The 17,626-nt window shown below is 56.4% G+C and overlaps 4 protein-coding genes across 4 annotated transcripts; 2 read left to right on the top strand and 2 right to left on the bottom strand.

Annotated features, from left to right (window-relative positions):
• Nucleotides 1-1,624: 1,624 nt before the first annotated feature.
• Nucleotides 1,625-5,336, top strand: B0I36DRAFT_236619 (uncharacterized protein; the record flags this gene model as incomplete). Its single annotated transcript, XM_046149478.1, has 3 exons — nucleotides 1,625-1,782; nucleotides 1,881-2,588; nucleotides 2,660-5,336. 3 exons carry the CDS (start codon nucleotides 1,625-1,627, stop codon nucleotides 5,334-5,336), a joined length of 3,543 nt encoding a protein of 1,180 aa, XP_046017425.1.
• A 3,590-nt stretch (nucleotides 5,337-8,926) lies between these two features.
• On the top strand, nucleotides 8,927-9,671 carry B0I36DRAFT_372419 (uncharacterized protein; the record flags this gene model as incomplete). The annotated part of the gene is made up of 3 exons (XM_046160113.1): nucleotides 8,927-9,001; nucleotides 9,059-9,349; nucleotides 9,420-9,671. 3 exons carry the CDS (start codon nucleotides 8,927-8,929, stop codon nucleotides 9,669-9,671), a joined length of 618 nt encoding a protein of 205 aa, XP_046017424.1.
• A 784-nt stretch (nucleotides 9,672-10,455) lies between these two features.
• B0I36DRAFT_372418 (interferon-induced GTP-binding protein Mx2) lies at nucleotides 10,456-12,914 on the bottom strand (the record flags this gene model as incomplete). Its single annotated transcript, XM_046160112.1, has 5 exons — nucleotides 10,456-11,157; nucleotides 11,210-12,062; nucleotides 12,113-12,297; nucleotides 12,374-12,733; nucleotides 12,801-12,914. 5 exons carry the CDS (start codon nucleotides 12,912-12,914, stop codon nucleotides 10,456-10,458), a joined length of 2,214 nt encoding a protein of 737 aa, XP_046017423.1.
• Nucleotides 12,915-15,010: 2,096 nt separating this feature from the next.
• B0I36DRAFT_315968 (uncharacterized protein) lies at nucleotides 15,011-15,343 on the bottom strand. Its single transcript, XM_046152941.1, has one exon. It carries the CDS (start codon nucleotides 15,315-15,317, stop codon nucleotides 15,123-15,125), a length of 195 nt encoding a protein of 64 aa, XP_046017422.1. The 5' UTR covers nucleotides 15,318-15,343; the 3' UTR covers nucleotides 15,011-15,122.
• Nucleotides 15,344-17,626: the final 2,283 nt, after the last annotated feature.

Here is a 17,626-nt window from a genome sequence, read left to right as displayed (position 1 = left end):
GCTCTCGGACAATGGAGATGGGTGCTCCCCCAAGTGGACAACAAGCCATGTTCGTTGGCGCTGTCTGGCTTTGAGTCGCCGTGCTACGACAACGCGGGATTATCGATACAAACCCAACCGTACATTGCCTGGAATATGAAGCAAGGCTATCCTCCATGGCCAGCCAGCCCGGCGAGCAGATGAATTATTGTCAGACCAGCTCATTCGACTACCAGCAGGAGTGCTGCAGATGCCATTCACTGATGGTTGCTGGCGCAAGATGACGTCGTTGCTGCCAAGTTGGCGCGAGCTTGTGCCCGTGGCTGCAGCGCAATGGTGTGTGCCGGCACCAAAGCTCATTGGCTGCAGGCAACCGAGTGGTGAAGGCTAGCAGGGCTGATCGACCCCCGAGATGCAGATTGACAGGCTCGCGCCGGATACAGAGAGCAAGCCACGAGAGACACGCGGGCGGGCACTGGCAGCCCAGGTGAGACCGGAGCAGGCCTGGCGCACGTCAAGCTCGCTCGCGGGGCCGATGATGTTTGCAGCAGAATGACGGCCGAGCTAGGGCTCGCGAGCAGACCAACCCAGACCAGAACAGACCCTGGTCTAGGGCCGTCCGTAGACTCAAGAAGCAGCAACGGGCACCCCCATCATCACCACGTCGCAACTTCTCCCAGGCCTGGGAGTTTTTGCTCTTTCATTGCTCACCATACTCTTGTGCTTCTCGGTACTGCGCGCGCCGACCAGACTGCCTGTCTCGCGCCCTCACTCTTGCTATCGCAGCATCACCAGGTAAGCACGTCCTTGATGCTCTCTTCTTTCCATCCGTCACATGTCGTGGCAAAGTCCTCTGTCCAGCTTGTCCGCGCGCTTCCACGAAGTTGGTATGGTCAGTGCAGCCAACCGAGGTTTGCAAGACCTGGGCTGACCTGGCTCGGGCTTTGCGTCTTGTCGATTTTATCCTCGTCGTCGACTTGTCAAGTTGCACGCCAGCTCGCAAAGCTCTGGCCCTCGTTGTCCCTCGGTGAGGTTCGCATGGCTCACACCCAAGCAACCGACATCTCTGGTCTGGGGTTTTCTGGCCTTGTGGGACTTGGGCCACCACAACGCTGGCGAGGCTAGGCTGGGATGAAACACGCCCGTGGCGGAATTACGAGCGACACCCTGAACTCCTGGCTTGCATCTCTGACGCTTCCCGGAGCTCCTTGGTTACATAAGCCACGGATGTCGTCCCATCTCTGTGGTCCGCGTCGTCATCACCTGCGCGTTATCTTTGTCTTTCCGCTTGAACCTCATTCTTCGTCGATCTGGCGCCCGGGGCATTCCACCGAAGTCTTCGAGATAGAGCAACGTAGCTGACCAGACCTACGCCTTCCCAGAACCCCGTTCGACCAAGCGACGTTTCCGGATACCTTGCCCCACCACCCGCCGCGTCTAACTCTCGCGACCTCGAGGGACGCCTGTGTGGCCTGGAGCTGCCAGCACCCACTCACTGCCTGGCCGACTAGCGCCGCGCCGTGCCCAGGAGCTCCCCGCCCAGATATCTTTCAGCGTGCTGAATTGACGGTGCTCTAGAGTGCGCCTGCGAGACGCGACCTCTGCCATTTCCCACGACCAGCAACATCGCCTCTGCCCCCGTACGATGGGTGCCGCAAAAACAAATGGCCTCAACGGCCACACAAACGGCTCCACAAAGAGCCCCAAGAGCAACGGCCATGCAGCGGGCCCGATCACAAAGCGATCTTCGAAAGTGCGCGCAGGCCCTGGCCTGTTCGCGCGGCTCTTCAGCATGGTTGCGAGGTCAGTCCACCACGTCTGATTATGGCATTGTGTCCGACAGCTTGCACGGAGCAGCTGGAAGCTGTGACTCGTTCGTTTTGCTGACTCGAGGATCCCAGACTCTTAACATGGTACTCCATCATCACTGTCCTCTTCCGCTGCCCGTCGACACTCGAGGAATGTAACGAGACGACGCCCCAAATCTGCAAGCCATACTTCCAAGCCAAACAGGTGATATCACCGCATCTAAGCCCCTACTACGATACCTACGCCGCCCCTTACGTCGACCTTGCCAAGCCCTACTACGAAACGGTTGACCGTGTCGTCATCACTCCTGGACGCAGTTACGCGGTCAAATATGCTGGCCCCCGCGTGTCCCAGGCCCAAGCCTACGGCAAGGCGCAGTGGGAGAAGAGCGTCCAGCCACAGATTGCCAAATACCAGGATCTGGCTAAGGGCCACTACGCCCAGACTCTTGCTCCTCATGTCGACTCTGCGTCCAAGGCCATCGCTCCGTATTATAGCATTGCAAAGACCAACGCGCTACAGACATACCACGAGATCATCTTCCCGGCCTACGTCGCGGTGGCACCCTATGGAATTCAGGGCTACAATGCCGCCCACGACTTCACGGTGAAGACGGCAATCCCGTCCGGTCTTTGGGCATGGAACATGACCAACAAGTTCCTCGACACCACTGTCTGGCCACATGTCCGTGACATGTACGCCGTCAAGGTTGAGCCGCAGCTGATCCGCATTGGCGAGCGTCTTGGCCGGTACAGTGAGAAGAAGGCGAAGCCCGCGTTTGCCACCGAAGAGGCTGTCGAGTCGTAAGTCTAGACATCTTAGCAACTTTTCACATGGGCATAATGGGCTGACCGTTTTCCCCCTTCCTTAGTTCAACCACTTCCAGCTTTGCCAGGCCGTCCGCATCAGTATCCAGCGCAGCTTCCGTCGTCTCCGAGAGTGTAGCATCCGTCGCCTCAAAGGTTGTGTCGGAGGTCAAGTCCTTGACAGCCACGGAAGAGCCCAAAGCGACCATCGCTGATGCATACGAATCCGCCGAGAGCGACATCATCCCAGAGAATGATGAGTCTCCTCGCGAGGCCGCCGCACGAATTGTGCAAGAGGATCTTGAGCTCTGGGAGGGCAAATTCAGCAAGGTTGCGGAAGAAGGCGCCTCCGAAATAGAGGATCGTATCGAAGAGGTTACAGCCAGAATGATCGAGGAGGACCTCTATCCCATTGGCCGGAACACCATCGTCAAGCTGTACAATGTCATCCTGGCGGAGATGGCGACGCTTCATAACGGGATCCGCGAGTCCCTGCAGGCCAATGTCGGCAACATGGAGCAGCTTGACGAGGATGTGCGCGGGTTACTGCGCAAGAGTGGGCTGCCAATTAAAAATGCTGCTCAAGAGTGCCGCGACTGGCGTCAGCAGTTTGATCAGAACCTAGAGAACGAGGTCACCGCGGTCGCCCAGGAGCACTTTGAGATCCTGGAGCAGACGCGCGATCTCGCGATCCAGAAGATTGGCATGAAATGGGCCTGGATGGATGGCATCACATACAAGGACTGGCAGAAGTACCACGAGCTCAAGGACAAGTTCCGTGAGTGGATCAACGACCTGAAGCGGCTCATTGTCACACATCCGGCTCTTGTCGATGCCCAGAAGCAGTCCGCCTCCATTGACGAGGAGGCCATGGGCATCGCGGAGCACGCCGTCAAGGAGCTCATGAAGCTCAAGGAGATTGCGCGGTACAAGGCGATCGCGGGCGACTTTTCGGATAACTTCGTCGAGGAGCAGATGAAGCTTGCGGCCCATGACGCAGAGAAGAGGCGCGCCGAGGAAGAGGAGGCTGCTAGAGTCAAGGCTGCCGAAGCTGAAGAGGCTGCTCTTGCCGAGGCTGCACGGGCTGCTCAAGGCGACTCGGAAGAGTCACAGTCTATCGCTGAGGATGTCATTGACACAGAAACTTCTGCGGTCCCACCGCTCGACAGCTTGACTGAGGAGCCCACCGAGAGCGCTACCGACCTTGCTTCCGATGCGACAAACGAAGCCGAGCCTTTTGAGACTCTGGCTGGTGAAGAACCCGTCCTTGCGGATGGGCCTGAGCAGATCGCTGAAGAGATCGTTGAGGAATCAGAGCAGCCCGTCCCACCTCCCGTTGCCACACCAGAGGTGAAGTCAGCATGGCTCGGTGCCGCAGCTCAAGCAGTTCCCTCCAGACAGCCCATCATCGACGAGGAATATCTCGAGTCCGCTGAGAGTATCGCATCAGTTGTCAAGTCTGACGTTCCTGCGAGCATCACCTCGGCTGCCCAGGCTGCCTACACTGCGGCCATTGCCCAGGCTGCCAATCAATACTCCAAGGCCATGTCTGTGGTGTCGGTCCAGATCTCGGGTGAGCCCAAACCGCTGCAGGAGCAAATGTACAGCTCTGTATCGGACGCCTACTTTGCGGCGCTGGCCTCGGCCAATGCTGGGCTCAACTCTGCCTTGACGGCCGCTTCTGAGGGTGTCTATGGCACGCCCACCACGCGCTGGATGCCCGCCATGCCCACGGTCCCCTCTGTTGACTGGGAACGTGTTCAGAGTATTGCGCAGCAGAATCTCGACGACTCCCTCGGCTGGGCTAATAAGCAGTACGAAGCCGCCAAGGCTGCCGCATCTGAGCAGGTTGAGGCCGCCAAGATTGCGGTAGGTGCCGCCGAGCCATCCCCCAGCACTTATCTTGAAGCTGCACAGAAGCGTGCCCAGAAGATTCAGGAACAGGCGCAACACAATTACTACGCCGGCCTCGGTGTCGCCTATGCGCGCTACTCTGAGTTCCTCTCTGCCGCCTCTACTGCCGTTAGCAGTCTGACCGCCACTCCCACCCCCACCAATGTTCAGGGTTCCGCCTCGTCCGTAGCTTCGGTTGCTAGTGCATCCGCAGCTTCCGCAGCCTCAGTCGCGAGCGCATCGGCTGCTTCCGCAGCTTCAGTTGCTAGCGGGGCAGCGGCCTCCGTGGCTTCGGACGCTGGCCAGATGGCCGCCCAGGCTGGCGAGACCGTCGGCGAGACCTGGGAATCGCTGGTCAGCGCAGTCAGCTCACAGATCTACGGCGCCCCTACTCCCACTCCCTGGTACGAGAACCTGTACGCCACTGCTGGTGACTACGCGGCTGCCGCTGGCGCCTATGCCGCTGCTGCGACGGACGCTGCTGGCCAACAGTACTCTCAGGTAGCCGAAGTCGTTGGTGACTACGCCTCTTCCGCTGGTGACTATGCCGCATCAGCCACCAGTGCCGCTGATTCTCAGTACTCTGCAGTCAGCTCGCTGGTATCTGAGCTGATTGTCGGCAAGGAGCCCACTTTCACAGAGTCAGTCTACTCCCGCCTGGCCGGCGCTTACGACTTTGGCATGGCCTCGGCGTCTAGCCTTGCCAGTGTGGCAGCTGAGACAATTGTGAACGCGGCGAGCGAGGTGACTGAAGGTGCCAGCTCGGTGATCAGCGTTGTCGAGGAGACCGTCGCATCCGCGACGGAGAAGGTGAAGGAGACGGTCGAGTCTATCAGGGATGAGCTATGAGTGGTTAGTAGGGAGGATCAGGGCTCAACCCTCGACGGGCGAGACTGTTCGGGTGCGGTACGGAAGCTGCTCTCACGAGTGAGCTTCTGCGGCCCAGTAAAATCACATATACCCCTCTCAATTTTGTGTTTTTCCCTTTTCGGCACGCGCAACAGTTTATGAAGGGCTGGCTGGAGTCCACATCGAAAGCACCCAGTCACCAACGAAGCACGAGAGAAGGCCCGGCACCACAATCAACGTCAACAACTGTGGGGGTCTGGAGATCCGCGGAGGAATAGATGGACCAGTTGGGGGCCCAAGAGAGGCGGGCGAAGTTTATATCTGAGAGGAAAAGAAATCGTCGAACGGTGGAAAGTGTAATTCTGATTTATCCTTGACTTTTTCGCGTTCTGCTAGTTTGCGTATACGGCGAGTTACTTGTACACTTTATTATCATGAGAGCTGAAGCGAGAGATAGCTAGTACCAGTGGCGGCGGTAACAGTAGCGAGGAGTGAGAGCAGATTAGCAACGAAATAATGAATCACTTACAACTTCACTCATACCAACTCGCTCTGTGTGATGGGAATGCTTGCAATTATGCCTGGCAAAACATTCGGGGCAAATGGTCTGGTCAGCGACAGCACGATTTAAACGTGGGAGGAAAGACAGATGGGCGGCCATGACCAAACTGCGCATTGTGTCCGACTCTCCTTCCAACAGAACCCCTTGGGGGCCAACACGAATGAGTCTACATCCCCGCTGCTAGAATTTCACATGCCGGACGCGGGGAGCCCGCCCCAGCCCAGGGGAAAGCGAAAAAGGACGCACGCGGCAGCCACCACGGCGACCAAGGGGGCGTGTATGTTTGCGTTCATTTGGCCGTGGATATCAACGACAGACAGAAACACGTGCGCCTCGTGCGTGTGTGTTTAATGTGGATCGGCTGGGAAGGCTAACCTTTCTGATGAGTGTCCTGGATCATTGAAATATTAACACATATGCTATTCTTGCTTCCGGGCGTGTTACTTTAGTTACTTTATGACTTTGAGGCGGCTCAGCTTACGTGAACCGGGTTCTTGTTTCTGTTATTGTCTCAGTCTGCGCATTCGGCCAAGAACTCGCGCCCGCTCTGTCTCCTGGTGCGTTGCCCGCTGGCTATTTTCCCCCCGGGGAAGTGGCGTTACTTCCGGCCCTCAACCTCAAACCACCAGCCCCTCCTCTCCCCCAAGCAGGCGGGCATGGGATAATCCCCAGCTCGGTCATTCATTCCAGTCGCACGTAATAGGGCCATCACGTTTTCTAGGGCGTCGTGCTTATTCGCCTACCAGCCCGGAGGGCTTTTCATTCTTTTTCTTCTCCTTTACGTAAAATGCCATGCTTATCCCAGGATAGTTCGCAGAAGGACTGCTGGTTGTATGATTCCGGGACAGCAGCGATAATGGCGGCCTTACCTGACGACTTAGCCAGGATGGTCAGAGAGCTTAGCTCGTCTGCTGCTGACTTTAGCTCGTGTGAGCTAAAGTCTAAGGCTAAATAGAGTAGCGCAAGCCCCCCCCCAGTGGGTAGGGCACAAAAAGGGTGGGAGGGCGAAGGTGGGCTCTACCGCGACTTTCTTGGACATTGCGATATTTTCGTCCAAGACGCCGACCTCGGCTTATGTCCACGCGAGCTGGGATCAGGGTTACCAGCACAAGCTGTGAGAAGGCGGGCCCAGGAGAGTTGGATTTGCTGGGGGGGTTTTCTCAAGCAGTTCGCCAAGGCTGTCAACCATCCATGAGCATGTCATCCTACACACGTGTGCCGGAGAAATGGCAAAGGCCGACAGACGTAGCCTTTGACAGGAGCTCCTGCCATAACGAGACTCGGGAGCGGCAAAGCGGTATACTCGGGAGTGATATTGGATGATATATCAATGCTCGGCTGAAAGGGTATGTGATAGTTAGTGTTGTGTGCACGCTGTGCTTGAAATAGCAGCGGCCTGGTTTTGCTCCGCGTGCAGTATGATGCCGCAACTGCCGGACTGGGCAGGTTGTGATTTCCTGGGCCTGACTGTCTCTGTGTGTCTTTGTGTTGAGACTGTGCCATGGCTGCTACTACTAAGCTGTGGCTTTGGTATTGGATTTCAGGTGTGTTATCGGAGACCGGGTGCCAGTGGCCGGCACTGCCCATCAGATTATGGTTTCCAAAGTCCCCGCCAGCGGAAGATCGGGCGGGGCGACCTGCCTGAAGGGGCAGGTCAACTGCTAGCCGAGCGGCCTAGCGCGGGGACCCTTTGGGAGCGAAGCCCAAGCGCTGGGGGCAGCAGCCTGTCAGCGTCGTGCAATGCGGCATGCGCTATCAGGGCCCGGCAGGGGTCGCTATCGCCAGCCTGGCGAGCCTGGCACCCACGTGCCCCCCTGACTTCCCCAGGGCCCAGCGGCATTGCCATGTCTGGGACAGCTTGTAATTAAGTGCCAAGGCCCCAGAGCGTGGGAGCAGGTGCCGTCTCTGCCGCTCATTTGCTGTGCCAGTCGAGATTGACTGTCGGTTGTCTGGATCCCCAGTGGCAGATCACTGTCTCGAATATACGTAGCCAGCGCTTCAGCGCCGTGATATGTTTCACGAGGTCCACGAATAGCAGCTGTGTGTCCGGCAGTCAGACTCAGACTCTCGGCCCAGGAGGGCAGGCGGCAGGCCAGCTTTGGATGGAGTATCTCTTGCCGTACCTGCATTGGCCAGAGTTGTATTGGAGGTCGAGCATGATGCCCGCCTCGCTTGGGCGGGGGTTTCAGTCATCAGGCCTCGCCAAGTATAGATCTACTGCCAGGGTTGCCAGCAGTTCTACATGCCCATGCACTCCGCCCCCCAATATCAATGGCAATTGCCGCTTCTCGTGAGGTCCGAGTCTGCTGTGTATGGTCTCTTGTTGCCGTCTGCTCCTCTCTACGCTTTGCTGCTACTTCCGCCTGTGTTGCCGTCCAAGCATAACCACCAAAGCTGAACGAGGCTACGAGCATTAGCTCGTTGATCGACAAGTGCCGTCTCACAGACTTACACCAACCGACCACAAGCCAAGCGACGCAGCCAAGTGCCGGGCCCGTCAGATCTTCGTGCAGCACCCGCCTGGCCTGCCACCCTCGTCGTCCTGCATGCCTGATATCCCCACAGCCGGCAGCGCGACATCTATGCAAGGATCTGTCCGCGTGTCCAGCCACAAAGCTGCTCAGCCCGGGGCAAAGACAAGATAGACCGTCACCCACGAGGCACATCCGCCTTTCCCAACGTGACATCAACCCAAACTAGCACACCCAGTCTCTGGTCAAGCAGCAGCAACGTGGACTAGTCTGGCTCGACCGCCACGGCTCCCCCGTCGGACTCCGGAACTGTCTCTCATCATCTCCTCTCCGAGATCTGTTCCGCAAGACACAGCTCCGCGATCAGCTGTCGAGGGCTTATTGTGAGTTTCGAGCATAAGAGGCACCGCTCGCCCTCCGCCACTGACTGTCACTCAGTAAAAGGTCAAGCTAGCAGTGCCGAGTTAACAATCACCTTAGCTCTCTCTCTCCTCACACCCGATATCCATCCATTATCTCGTGTTCCGGCAACACCCAAACCACCCCACACTTTCAACATGAAGACCTCTGCTCTTGTTGCTGCCCTTCTCTCGGCGTGCGCGACTGTGTCCGCCGCCCCTGTGCCGACTCCTGTAAGCTTCCGTACTTTCCCACAGGATGTGTGTCTTGGGCTGACAACCTATTAAAAGCCCGGCATCCCCTCTGGCTCAACTGCCAAGTCGCAGCTTGCTGCCTTGACCGTCAAGACTGCTGTCGACGACGGCACCTACGACCGTGACCTTTTCCCCCACTGGATCGAGCAGGGCAGCGGCTGCAACACGCGCGAGACCGTCCTCAAGCGTGACGGCACAAACGTTGTCGTCAACTCGAGCTGTGCTCCCACGTCCGGATCATGGAAGAGCCCATACGACGGCGCCACCTGGACCGCCGCTTCTGATATCGACATTGACCACATGGTGCCCCTGAAGAACGCCTGGATCGTAAGTTGTCTTCTCTCTGTTTTCCACAAATAACAATTCCAAGGCGTCGGCCGCTCACAAGATCATGTAGTCTGGTGCCAGTGCCTGGACCACTGCCAAGCGTCAGCAGTTCGCCAACGACCTGACCCGCCCCCAGCTCTGGGCCGTCACCGACAACGTCAACCAGGCCAAGAGCGACAAGAGCCCCGACGTGTGGAAGCCCTCGCTCACCAGCTTCCACTGCACCTACGCCAGCAGCTGGGTCGCCGTCAAGTCGTACTGGGCCCTGTCCATCACCAGCGCCGAGAAGTCTGCGCTCACCACCATGCTCAACACCTGCTAAGCAGTCTGGGGTTTGGAGAATTGTGGCTATGGCCTTATGTACTTCGCTTCTTGTCTCATACTTTGACCTTTGTTCTTTTCTTTGGCGGATATGATATGATTACCATTCTAGCGTTAGCCATGCGGGCAGCGGGGTGTGTTTGTGGTTGTGATCGAGGCGTGCGCTCTGGTCGCACCGATGTGGACTTGGAGGCAGATACTACACTCAATTGCACATATATGTGGTGTCTGAATCATTGCGCGGTCTTCTCTCGCATTCACCTCGTGACATTGTTACGAGCCGTCATTTTCTTGGTGACATTTTTGGAGAAAGTGAAGCTGGAATGAGGCCTCAAGCCGGGGAGCCACAATCGGCGCTGCCTTCCACGCTTGCTTCACGGCGTGGCGTGGCGTCCACCATTCTCAGGCGCGCACTGATGATCTCTTGACACATACGCCTGCACTTTGACAAGGCTAACATCCTTTCTTCGTCACTTGGTGCTTGGCCAACCACACAGCCCTCTTCACCAGTGGACAAGCACGCTTCAAGGCTGACTACACTTCAAAGACTGAATGACTACATACTCTTCGATGGCCCAGATAGGCAGTCCGGCAGTTCCATTCTCAGGGAGTTCGCATGCTGGTGACTCGGCTCAGATTGCAAGCGCCCTCTATTTGCCTCAGAATCACTCAACGATGCGACGACTTCCAATCACCCCAGGCACACCGCCAGAGCCCAAGAACTCCTCGCCCCATGGGAACAAATTTGCTCTTTCGCTTCAGGCCACAACACACTTTCATGACAATCACTCGCGCAGCACCTTCTTCGCAGCCCGCAGGCTGTCCCGCTCACGGCTGAGCACCTCACGGTGGCGACGCGACGCCGCGTCCTCACCCGCAATGAGGTCGAGCTGCTTGGCACTCAGGCTCATCACGAGGTCTGGTCCCAGGATCTTGAGCGGGCTGCCCTCACCGTCGAGCAGGTAGTGGTTGATGGCCTGCTGGCAGATTGTGTCGACGAAGCGCTTGCGGGCGACTTTGTAGTAGCTGGCCAGGGTGTCGACAATGTCCTCGCAGATCTGCTCAGTGTTGTCCTTGGCGACAAAGTGATTCTTGACGGAGTCGATTCTGTACCACAATGCTTCGGTTGGGTCCGAATTGGAAGCGACTGTCTGGATCTTGTCCAGTCCCTTAGCGAGACGGTCTGCCCGCTTCTTCTGAAGTGTCGAGTTGAAGTAATGGTTGAATGTTGTCGGGCGGCCACTACGCTCGACAGCAAGTAAGAATCGCGCATGATCCATGGCCCTCTGATATGCACTGCGGAGACGGTCGACAAGCAGCAGCTGCCACAACTGCTCCCACACCTGCTCGTCGGGACAGAGCTTGGCCAGCAACTGGGTTATGAAGTCATGGACGAGGACGACGGCCTTGCTGGTATGCGAGAGAACAAGCGCATCCCACTTCTCCGACTGCTCTTCAAACACCATACCAAGGATGGTGCCGCCAAACTAGTGCAATTGTTAGCACCCGTCGCCTCGCGACAGTCAAGCATCCACTTACAGTTCCGATCTCTGGTCCCCGGTTCATGGCGTAGACTTCCTTCACGTGTTCCATCAAAGGCCTATTGGATGGCTTCGAACAGACGTAATCCTCGGTTTCGATGATATTCTCGATCTCGATGTACTCTGTCAAGTCAACGTTGCCGTAAAGTTCGTTGGACGTTTTGGATACGTATATTTGCTCACTATCATCCTCTCCATTGAAGTCGATGGAGAATTTATGGCCTTGCTTCCAGAAGTCATTGGCAAAGTTCTCGTTGAGCTCCATCATCCGCGTGGCGAGCTTCAGTGACGGGAGTGTCTTGAACAAAGGGTCTCCAATGTACTGTCCACTCACGGCACTTTGAGCGATCATCTGGAATCTGGAAGCCACCTTGCCCAGAAAAAGTCTCTGTGAGCTTTCGTCAGCTCTCGAGAGACCCATCGCACTGAGGTCCGACTCGCACGCCTTGAGCTTCCGCTCAATCTCAGCCTTGACGTTAGGGAACTCCCGTTTCGATATTTGCATGAGCAACTCGCGTAGACGCTTCTGCAGAGAGGTGATGCCGCACCGATCCACAACAGAAGACCACTCTGGTGCTGAGAAGAATGCGACCTCTGACTGGAGACGTTGGGCCATGGTTGACTCGTTGTCGTCAGCACCACGGTTTTTGACGGCGCAATAGCCAAGGCTCAAGTTGCTTTGCTTTCCAAGAAGCAGATCCAAGACAGCACCCCGAGTCGCCTTCTCCGTAGCGAGATCAGGCTTGGTCAAGACGCCCATGGTACGAGTGCCTCCGGGATCGGCAGCCTCTGCGAGCTTGATGATCTCCTGAGTTGCGATGTCGACATTGCAGGGCATGACAGCAAGGATCCTGGACAGTGGTCAACATTGCCTACGTAGTGCCTAGACGAACCGACTTACACTGTTCTAGTGTTGGCCATGTACGACTTGACCATGTTGCGGACGAGCAGCACATCGTCATCTGTGGTCAAGCCTTTGGAGCACAGAAATGTTAGCAGTGCTTCTTTGCCTTGCTCTTGATAGTACTTGCCTGGGGTTGCATTGCGGAAAATTCCAGGTACGTCGATGACGGTCAGGTGAGATTGCTGTGAGGTTTTAAGGTTTTAATGGTCAGCATGTAATCACTGATGGCCAGAGGGGTTCACCCATTGCCAAACTCACGGAAGGTCCACAGATTTCAATCTTGAGGATGTCCTCGCTGAAGGCGCCTCCCGTGGCTGAGGTATCCGCCGTTCCCATGCGGATTCCCATTGCTTTGTTCGCATCCTCGAAGATCTTAGCCAGCGCCGCATTGTCGAGCTTGGTAGCAGCACGGTGGAAGCCACGCAGCTTCTTCTTCAAGGCCTCGTCGGCTTGAGGACGAGGAATGATGGTGACTGACACGCTCTCGTGGTCCTCACGGCGACAGGTAATCTGTGTGGCGTATCGTGTACAGAGACCAGCAGCGCGGGGGAAAGAGAAGCCTGTCAATCCTTCCAGCACGGAGCTCTTGCCAGAGGACTGGTCACCAACGACGATGAGCTGATCTGTGGTGTTAGTCCTAGCGTCCTTACAGGGTATTCTGAGAGACAGTCGACGGGGTTCTCACCTGTGGTAGAGGGATGATGGAGCCGACGTTAAGCTCTCTGAGCTTGTCGATTTTCGACAGGATAGCCTGGTTGCCCAAGCCATCAGCTGCCGGCGTCGTGGCATCAGAAGCCATGTCGCGATCGTTCCGTTTGGGTTTGCCCATGGTGTGAAATGAAGAGGAAGGAATCGCGTGTTCAATGATGCTGATGTGCGAGCTTAAGGCACTGATGTGTAGTTGAGGTGGGTGTTGTGGGAAGACCTCGTGGTGTTTGGGAGGTCATGGGCGAGCAACGTCAAACGGGGAGGGGCAAGCCGTGCAAGTCTTTGGTCAAGCGAACAATGACCACTCGCAGATCTCAGAAGCAGCAGTTATGGTGCGCAGTTAGTAAAGGTTCCGAGTGTTGCCGTAGTTACCATGACTGCCGTTTGGAAGAGCACCCGATGGGCACTTGAGCCGACGCAACAGGCCGCCACGGACGCAGCGATCCGTCTAGGTAGTCTCTCGCTAGTTCCAGCTGGCCCTGCGGTCATCTGCCCAAGACACTTCTCCGTCGTCCCGTCTGTGCCGTTTGCTCAACTGTAGATATCTCGAAAGGGCAGCGTTTGATGATGATACACGCCACTGAGACTGACGCGAGAACACACATGCAGTCGTCCTGCCGCGCTTTCGTCGGGATGTCCGTGACCCGGCACCGCGTCTTGACTGACTGCCTGCCTGGTGCTGAGAAAGTGTTTCATGCGCGGAATTTTCCGACCCGCCTCGTATTGAAGCCATCGTCATGAACCGCAAGTGATAATACTGTCAACAGGGTAAACAGGAGTGGAGAAGAAGAACGTAATATAAATACAGCTCCTGGGGAATCTCAACTTCTCAGATCACATGGATCGACTGCAGACCGCACGGAAATTCAGCGAGGAGCACAATGACATTGAGGCCAAGCATGTATTGTAGCAGTGCAGAATTCCGTGATGTATTGCAAACTCCAACATGCTACCTTGGCATTGAAGTTTTAAGTCCCAAGCATTCGTAGGCTCAAGGCACTCACAGGTAGATTACGGGCTGTGGCTGCCACCACATCTAGATGCCGTTTGGTCGTACCTTGTCAGTCAAGATGAGCGAGACCACACATGGAGGATGTCGGGAGAGCGGGTATAGTTACGTATCGAAGGGGCAGCAAAGTTGCAATATCATGTTGAGCTTTCACAGCATGATGTTGTGGGGCTCCCATTATTTATTTATTTTCCTTTTATTCTTGTTCCCCGCGAAACATAATTTCGTTGATGATGCGGGTCAACGTGGTAAAGAAGTATGGTATCGTGAACTTTTGATGTAAGAGGGTTTGACAAAGTTAGAGACAGGAAGGAGAGAAACACAGAACCGTGCTCCGAGCTGTGATCGATGCCGCCCAACGATGCTCACTTTCAAATTCGATCACCAGAGTCATTCTAGCTTGTCAGCATACGCACGGATGCTGCGACTACCTCTGGCAATATCTACCATATTTGATCACGTGAGAAGGAACTCGGGGCGCGAACCAGTTTGTTTGCGCTCGGAGAGAAGGGGCTCGAGTTATCTCCAGTCCGGCACATCATACTTTACCCCCCCCCCCCTCTCTTTCTTTTTCCCCCCCAGCGTGCCGCTCAAGAAGACTTATGATCTGTCATTATCTGGCAGATATTCACAAAAACTCAGGCTGTCGAGGTGCATAGGAATAATGATTTTTCATCGCTCGCGTCGCGTGTCAGCTCCACCCTCCCCCCTAACTGCGAGCAGTCTCCCTGCCCTGAAAGTCGCACAGCACCGCATCCCTGAGATGTAACAGTATTGGACACTCCCAAATTTCAAACTCATCAGCTTTGTATAAATCAGACAGCACGGTTGGGCTGAAGCAGCGGGCCATTGTGTCAGCAAGCTCTCTTCAAGCTCGCGCTCCGTCATTTGTGAGGTTTACGCCAGCATAATAATTCCTCCCTTGAATTCGACTCGAGCAATGAGTCGGCGAGCTTCAGGATGCCCCCTGAGGATTTGAGTCGGCCCAAAGAAGACATAGACCGCCTACTAGCCCGAGACAGACCGGGAACCTCAACAGCTGCAACAATTTCAACAACCGCAAGTGGTTCATATTCTAGACAGCCCCCGCCTCACGAGCAACCGAAGCGAGTCCCGGCTGCGCATCCCGCACACGGGAGATACTCACTACAAAAAGGGAAGAGGTCCACCAATTATCATGCTAGGAGAAGAACCACGACCCCCAACCTCAATACTGCTTTCCTTGATAACCTTCCCAAACAGGCAAAGCCAAGAACAAGTCGACCGGTCCGCTTCATGAACAGCTGGTGACTACAAAGTTCGATATTCAAGGCCCATGTAGAAGCTCTGAGAAAAGGAGGAATCGACGTCATAATCCCGCCTCCCAGAGCCGCCGCCCGTAACATGGTCATGATGGTCCAGGCTCGGCCTTGTGATTTGCGGCTCCTCGGCTGGTGGGCTGCTCAGATAGATTACCGGCGCTGAGCTGGCTGGTCCGAGTGGCATCGGCGTAAATAAGGGAGCTATTTCCTGTGGGGGGGGGGGGGGGGGGGACTGTTTGATGAACGCCTCGAGCAGATTGAGGAAGGACAGTATGACCAAGCTGGTTCTTATCCCCCGTTGTTTGGAAGGTGCATCTCTGAGACTGGTGGTTAAGTGGTTCTTCCTTCTTCGAGAAGGTGTTTGCAGTCTTACTGGCTCTTGAAACGACGCCAATTTCGAAGCAGGAGCATGGGCCGGCCTTGTCAAATGACCTTGGCCTCTTCCTGTCCAAGTCACAGTATTCTCCGAGAATCTTTCCGGCGTTGCCAAACCATTGTGGAATCCTGGTGTCATACTCTGTGATCATGGATATGACGTTGATAAATGTAGAGAGGTAGCTATCTGCCGCGGACACCATTCTCCGCGGGAACGTCCATCCATACGCGCAGGGTTGGCACTGACGCAGAGTGGGCACTGATCATGTGTTCGTGTCAAGACGGAGGTTTTGAGAATGGGAGGGAAAATCAAACCTACAGAGAAGGTCGACTTTTGGCTCGACGGTGCAACATGCGACCTCCTTCCTGTCCTGTTGTATGTCCCGTGGTGCAGGGGGTGCCTCGTGGGGCTCGGGTGTTCGGGATCCTCCGCACGCGGTGCAGAGGCCATATGGCGGACCAGGGGGGAACAAGAGGAGGACTGGTGGTCGGCACATGCGAGGATTGAGAATGGACTTGCGCAAAGGGGCACAATTGGTATCGCCGTCCCAACAAGAACGACAGACACTCTGGGGCAGAGAGGCGCGTCGTTGCGGTCACATACTGCGACTTTGGTATTATGCTGGTGTCAGCACACACACAGGGATGGCATCATCCAGCATTGCGGCTCCATGCATGCAGGAGGGTGACAGTGCAGTGCGTGGGTAGTGTGTGTGGTATGTGGTGTGTGGCCTGCATAGCACGCGTCAGCTTAGCACTCCGCAAATGGAACCCATCCCGGCACGGACGACGATCAACGGGCTGCGGGTTCAACGCCCGTTGCCGCTGCCCGACGTTACCTGCATTAGGTAGCTAGGCAGTCACCTTGAGCCTCTTCCATTGCGCCAGACTGTTCATATCTGCGGCCGTGCTGCAATTCGCTTGTTGCTCTGTTGCTCATCTGTCCGTATCCCGTCGTGTCTGGCATCACACGGCAGACCTGCGGCAGTACGGAATTGATCTCCCTGAAACCCACTGGCGATGCATCCTGCCGTTTTTGGGTCGACTGCCAAGTGAGCAGAGAAGCGCCCCTCCGTCTCTGAAAAAGCGCCAGCTGCCCTGCTGAGAGGCGGAGGAGTCACCGCCGCCCCCAAGAGTCATCGCTACGACAGCACTCCCAGGAGAGATTCACGGGGGCCACGGAGAAACGGCACACGACGGTGTCCTTCCGATGTGGAAGGTACGAATCGCGAGCAGCAGCGCCGCGCAAGAAAGAAAGAGAGGATACTGGACAGTCCCATATACGAAACGTAGTCGCCATGTCCACCGCTGCGAAAGCGGCGACCAGAGTGGACCGGGCAGGATGGGAGGATCCGACATTGCCATTGTTGAGGCTCTATTGCCCGAGTACGGCAAAGGTGCGGGCAGATCAGAACAGGCGAATGCGCTGGCCCTTGCTCTGTTAGGTGTGATGAGAAGGCGGCCAGGCCAGGGTCAAGGTGACGCCCGGGGCGGAGCCGGTGCTGTTGAACACGTGCGGCGGATCCGGGGAAAGCAGGCGACGAGATGCATGGTGAGACAGGCGAGACAGGCGGGACGGGCAAGACAGGCAGGCCCGTCCGTCCTGAACAAGGCAGGTGTCGGGCCAGAGCACTGGGAACCCACCACGCGATGGAGATGCCAGGTAAACTCAAAAGCTGCGAGCAGCGCCCAGCCCAGGGCCCGGCTCAGGGCGGATTCAGTCACACAGAGGGCGCATATCGAGCTGAAGTGTGCTCATCGCAAAGACGCGACGTCACGTCGGCGGGCGGAGGGCGGAGAAGGGCGCACTTATGTGCGCCGTCATATACCCCGAAAGAGGCAGCTGGGCGGAGGGCATAACCATGCACGTATCCTGCCAAGAGGCGCCGGCATTTGAGACCCCTGGACCTGGAGTATGGTGGGCGACTAGATGCAACGCTGGCAGGTCAACTCTGAGTAAGAACGTATTGTACCCTAGCGTTAAGCACAACCAAGACCCCTGCTGGCCGCCCAGGGACGAGGCCATGTTCGTGCCTGAGTCGGGGTGAGCTGACTAGCCTCATTTAGCCGATAAGCGAGGTACGGCAACTCAAAGACTAGCCTGGCTACTTCGACAAC

Source organism: Microdochium trichocladiopsis, assembly GCF_020744255.1.
Source record: "Microdochium trichocladiopsis strain MPI-CAGE-CH-0230 chromosome Unknown B0I36scaffold_2, whole genome shotgun sequence".
In the NCBI taxonomy this organism is placed as follows: domain Eukaryota; kingdom Fungi; phylum Ascomycota; class Sordariomycetes; order Xylariales; family Microdochiaceae; genus Microdochium; species Microdochium trichocladiopsis.
Note: the sequence above shows the minus strand (reverse complement) of the source record. Positions and strands in the feature narration are given on the sequence as shown.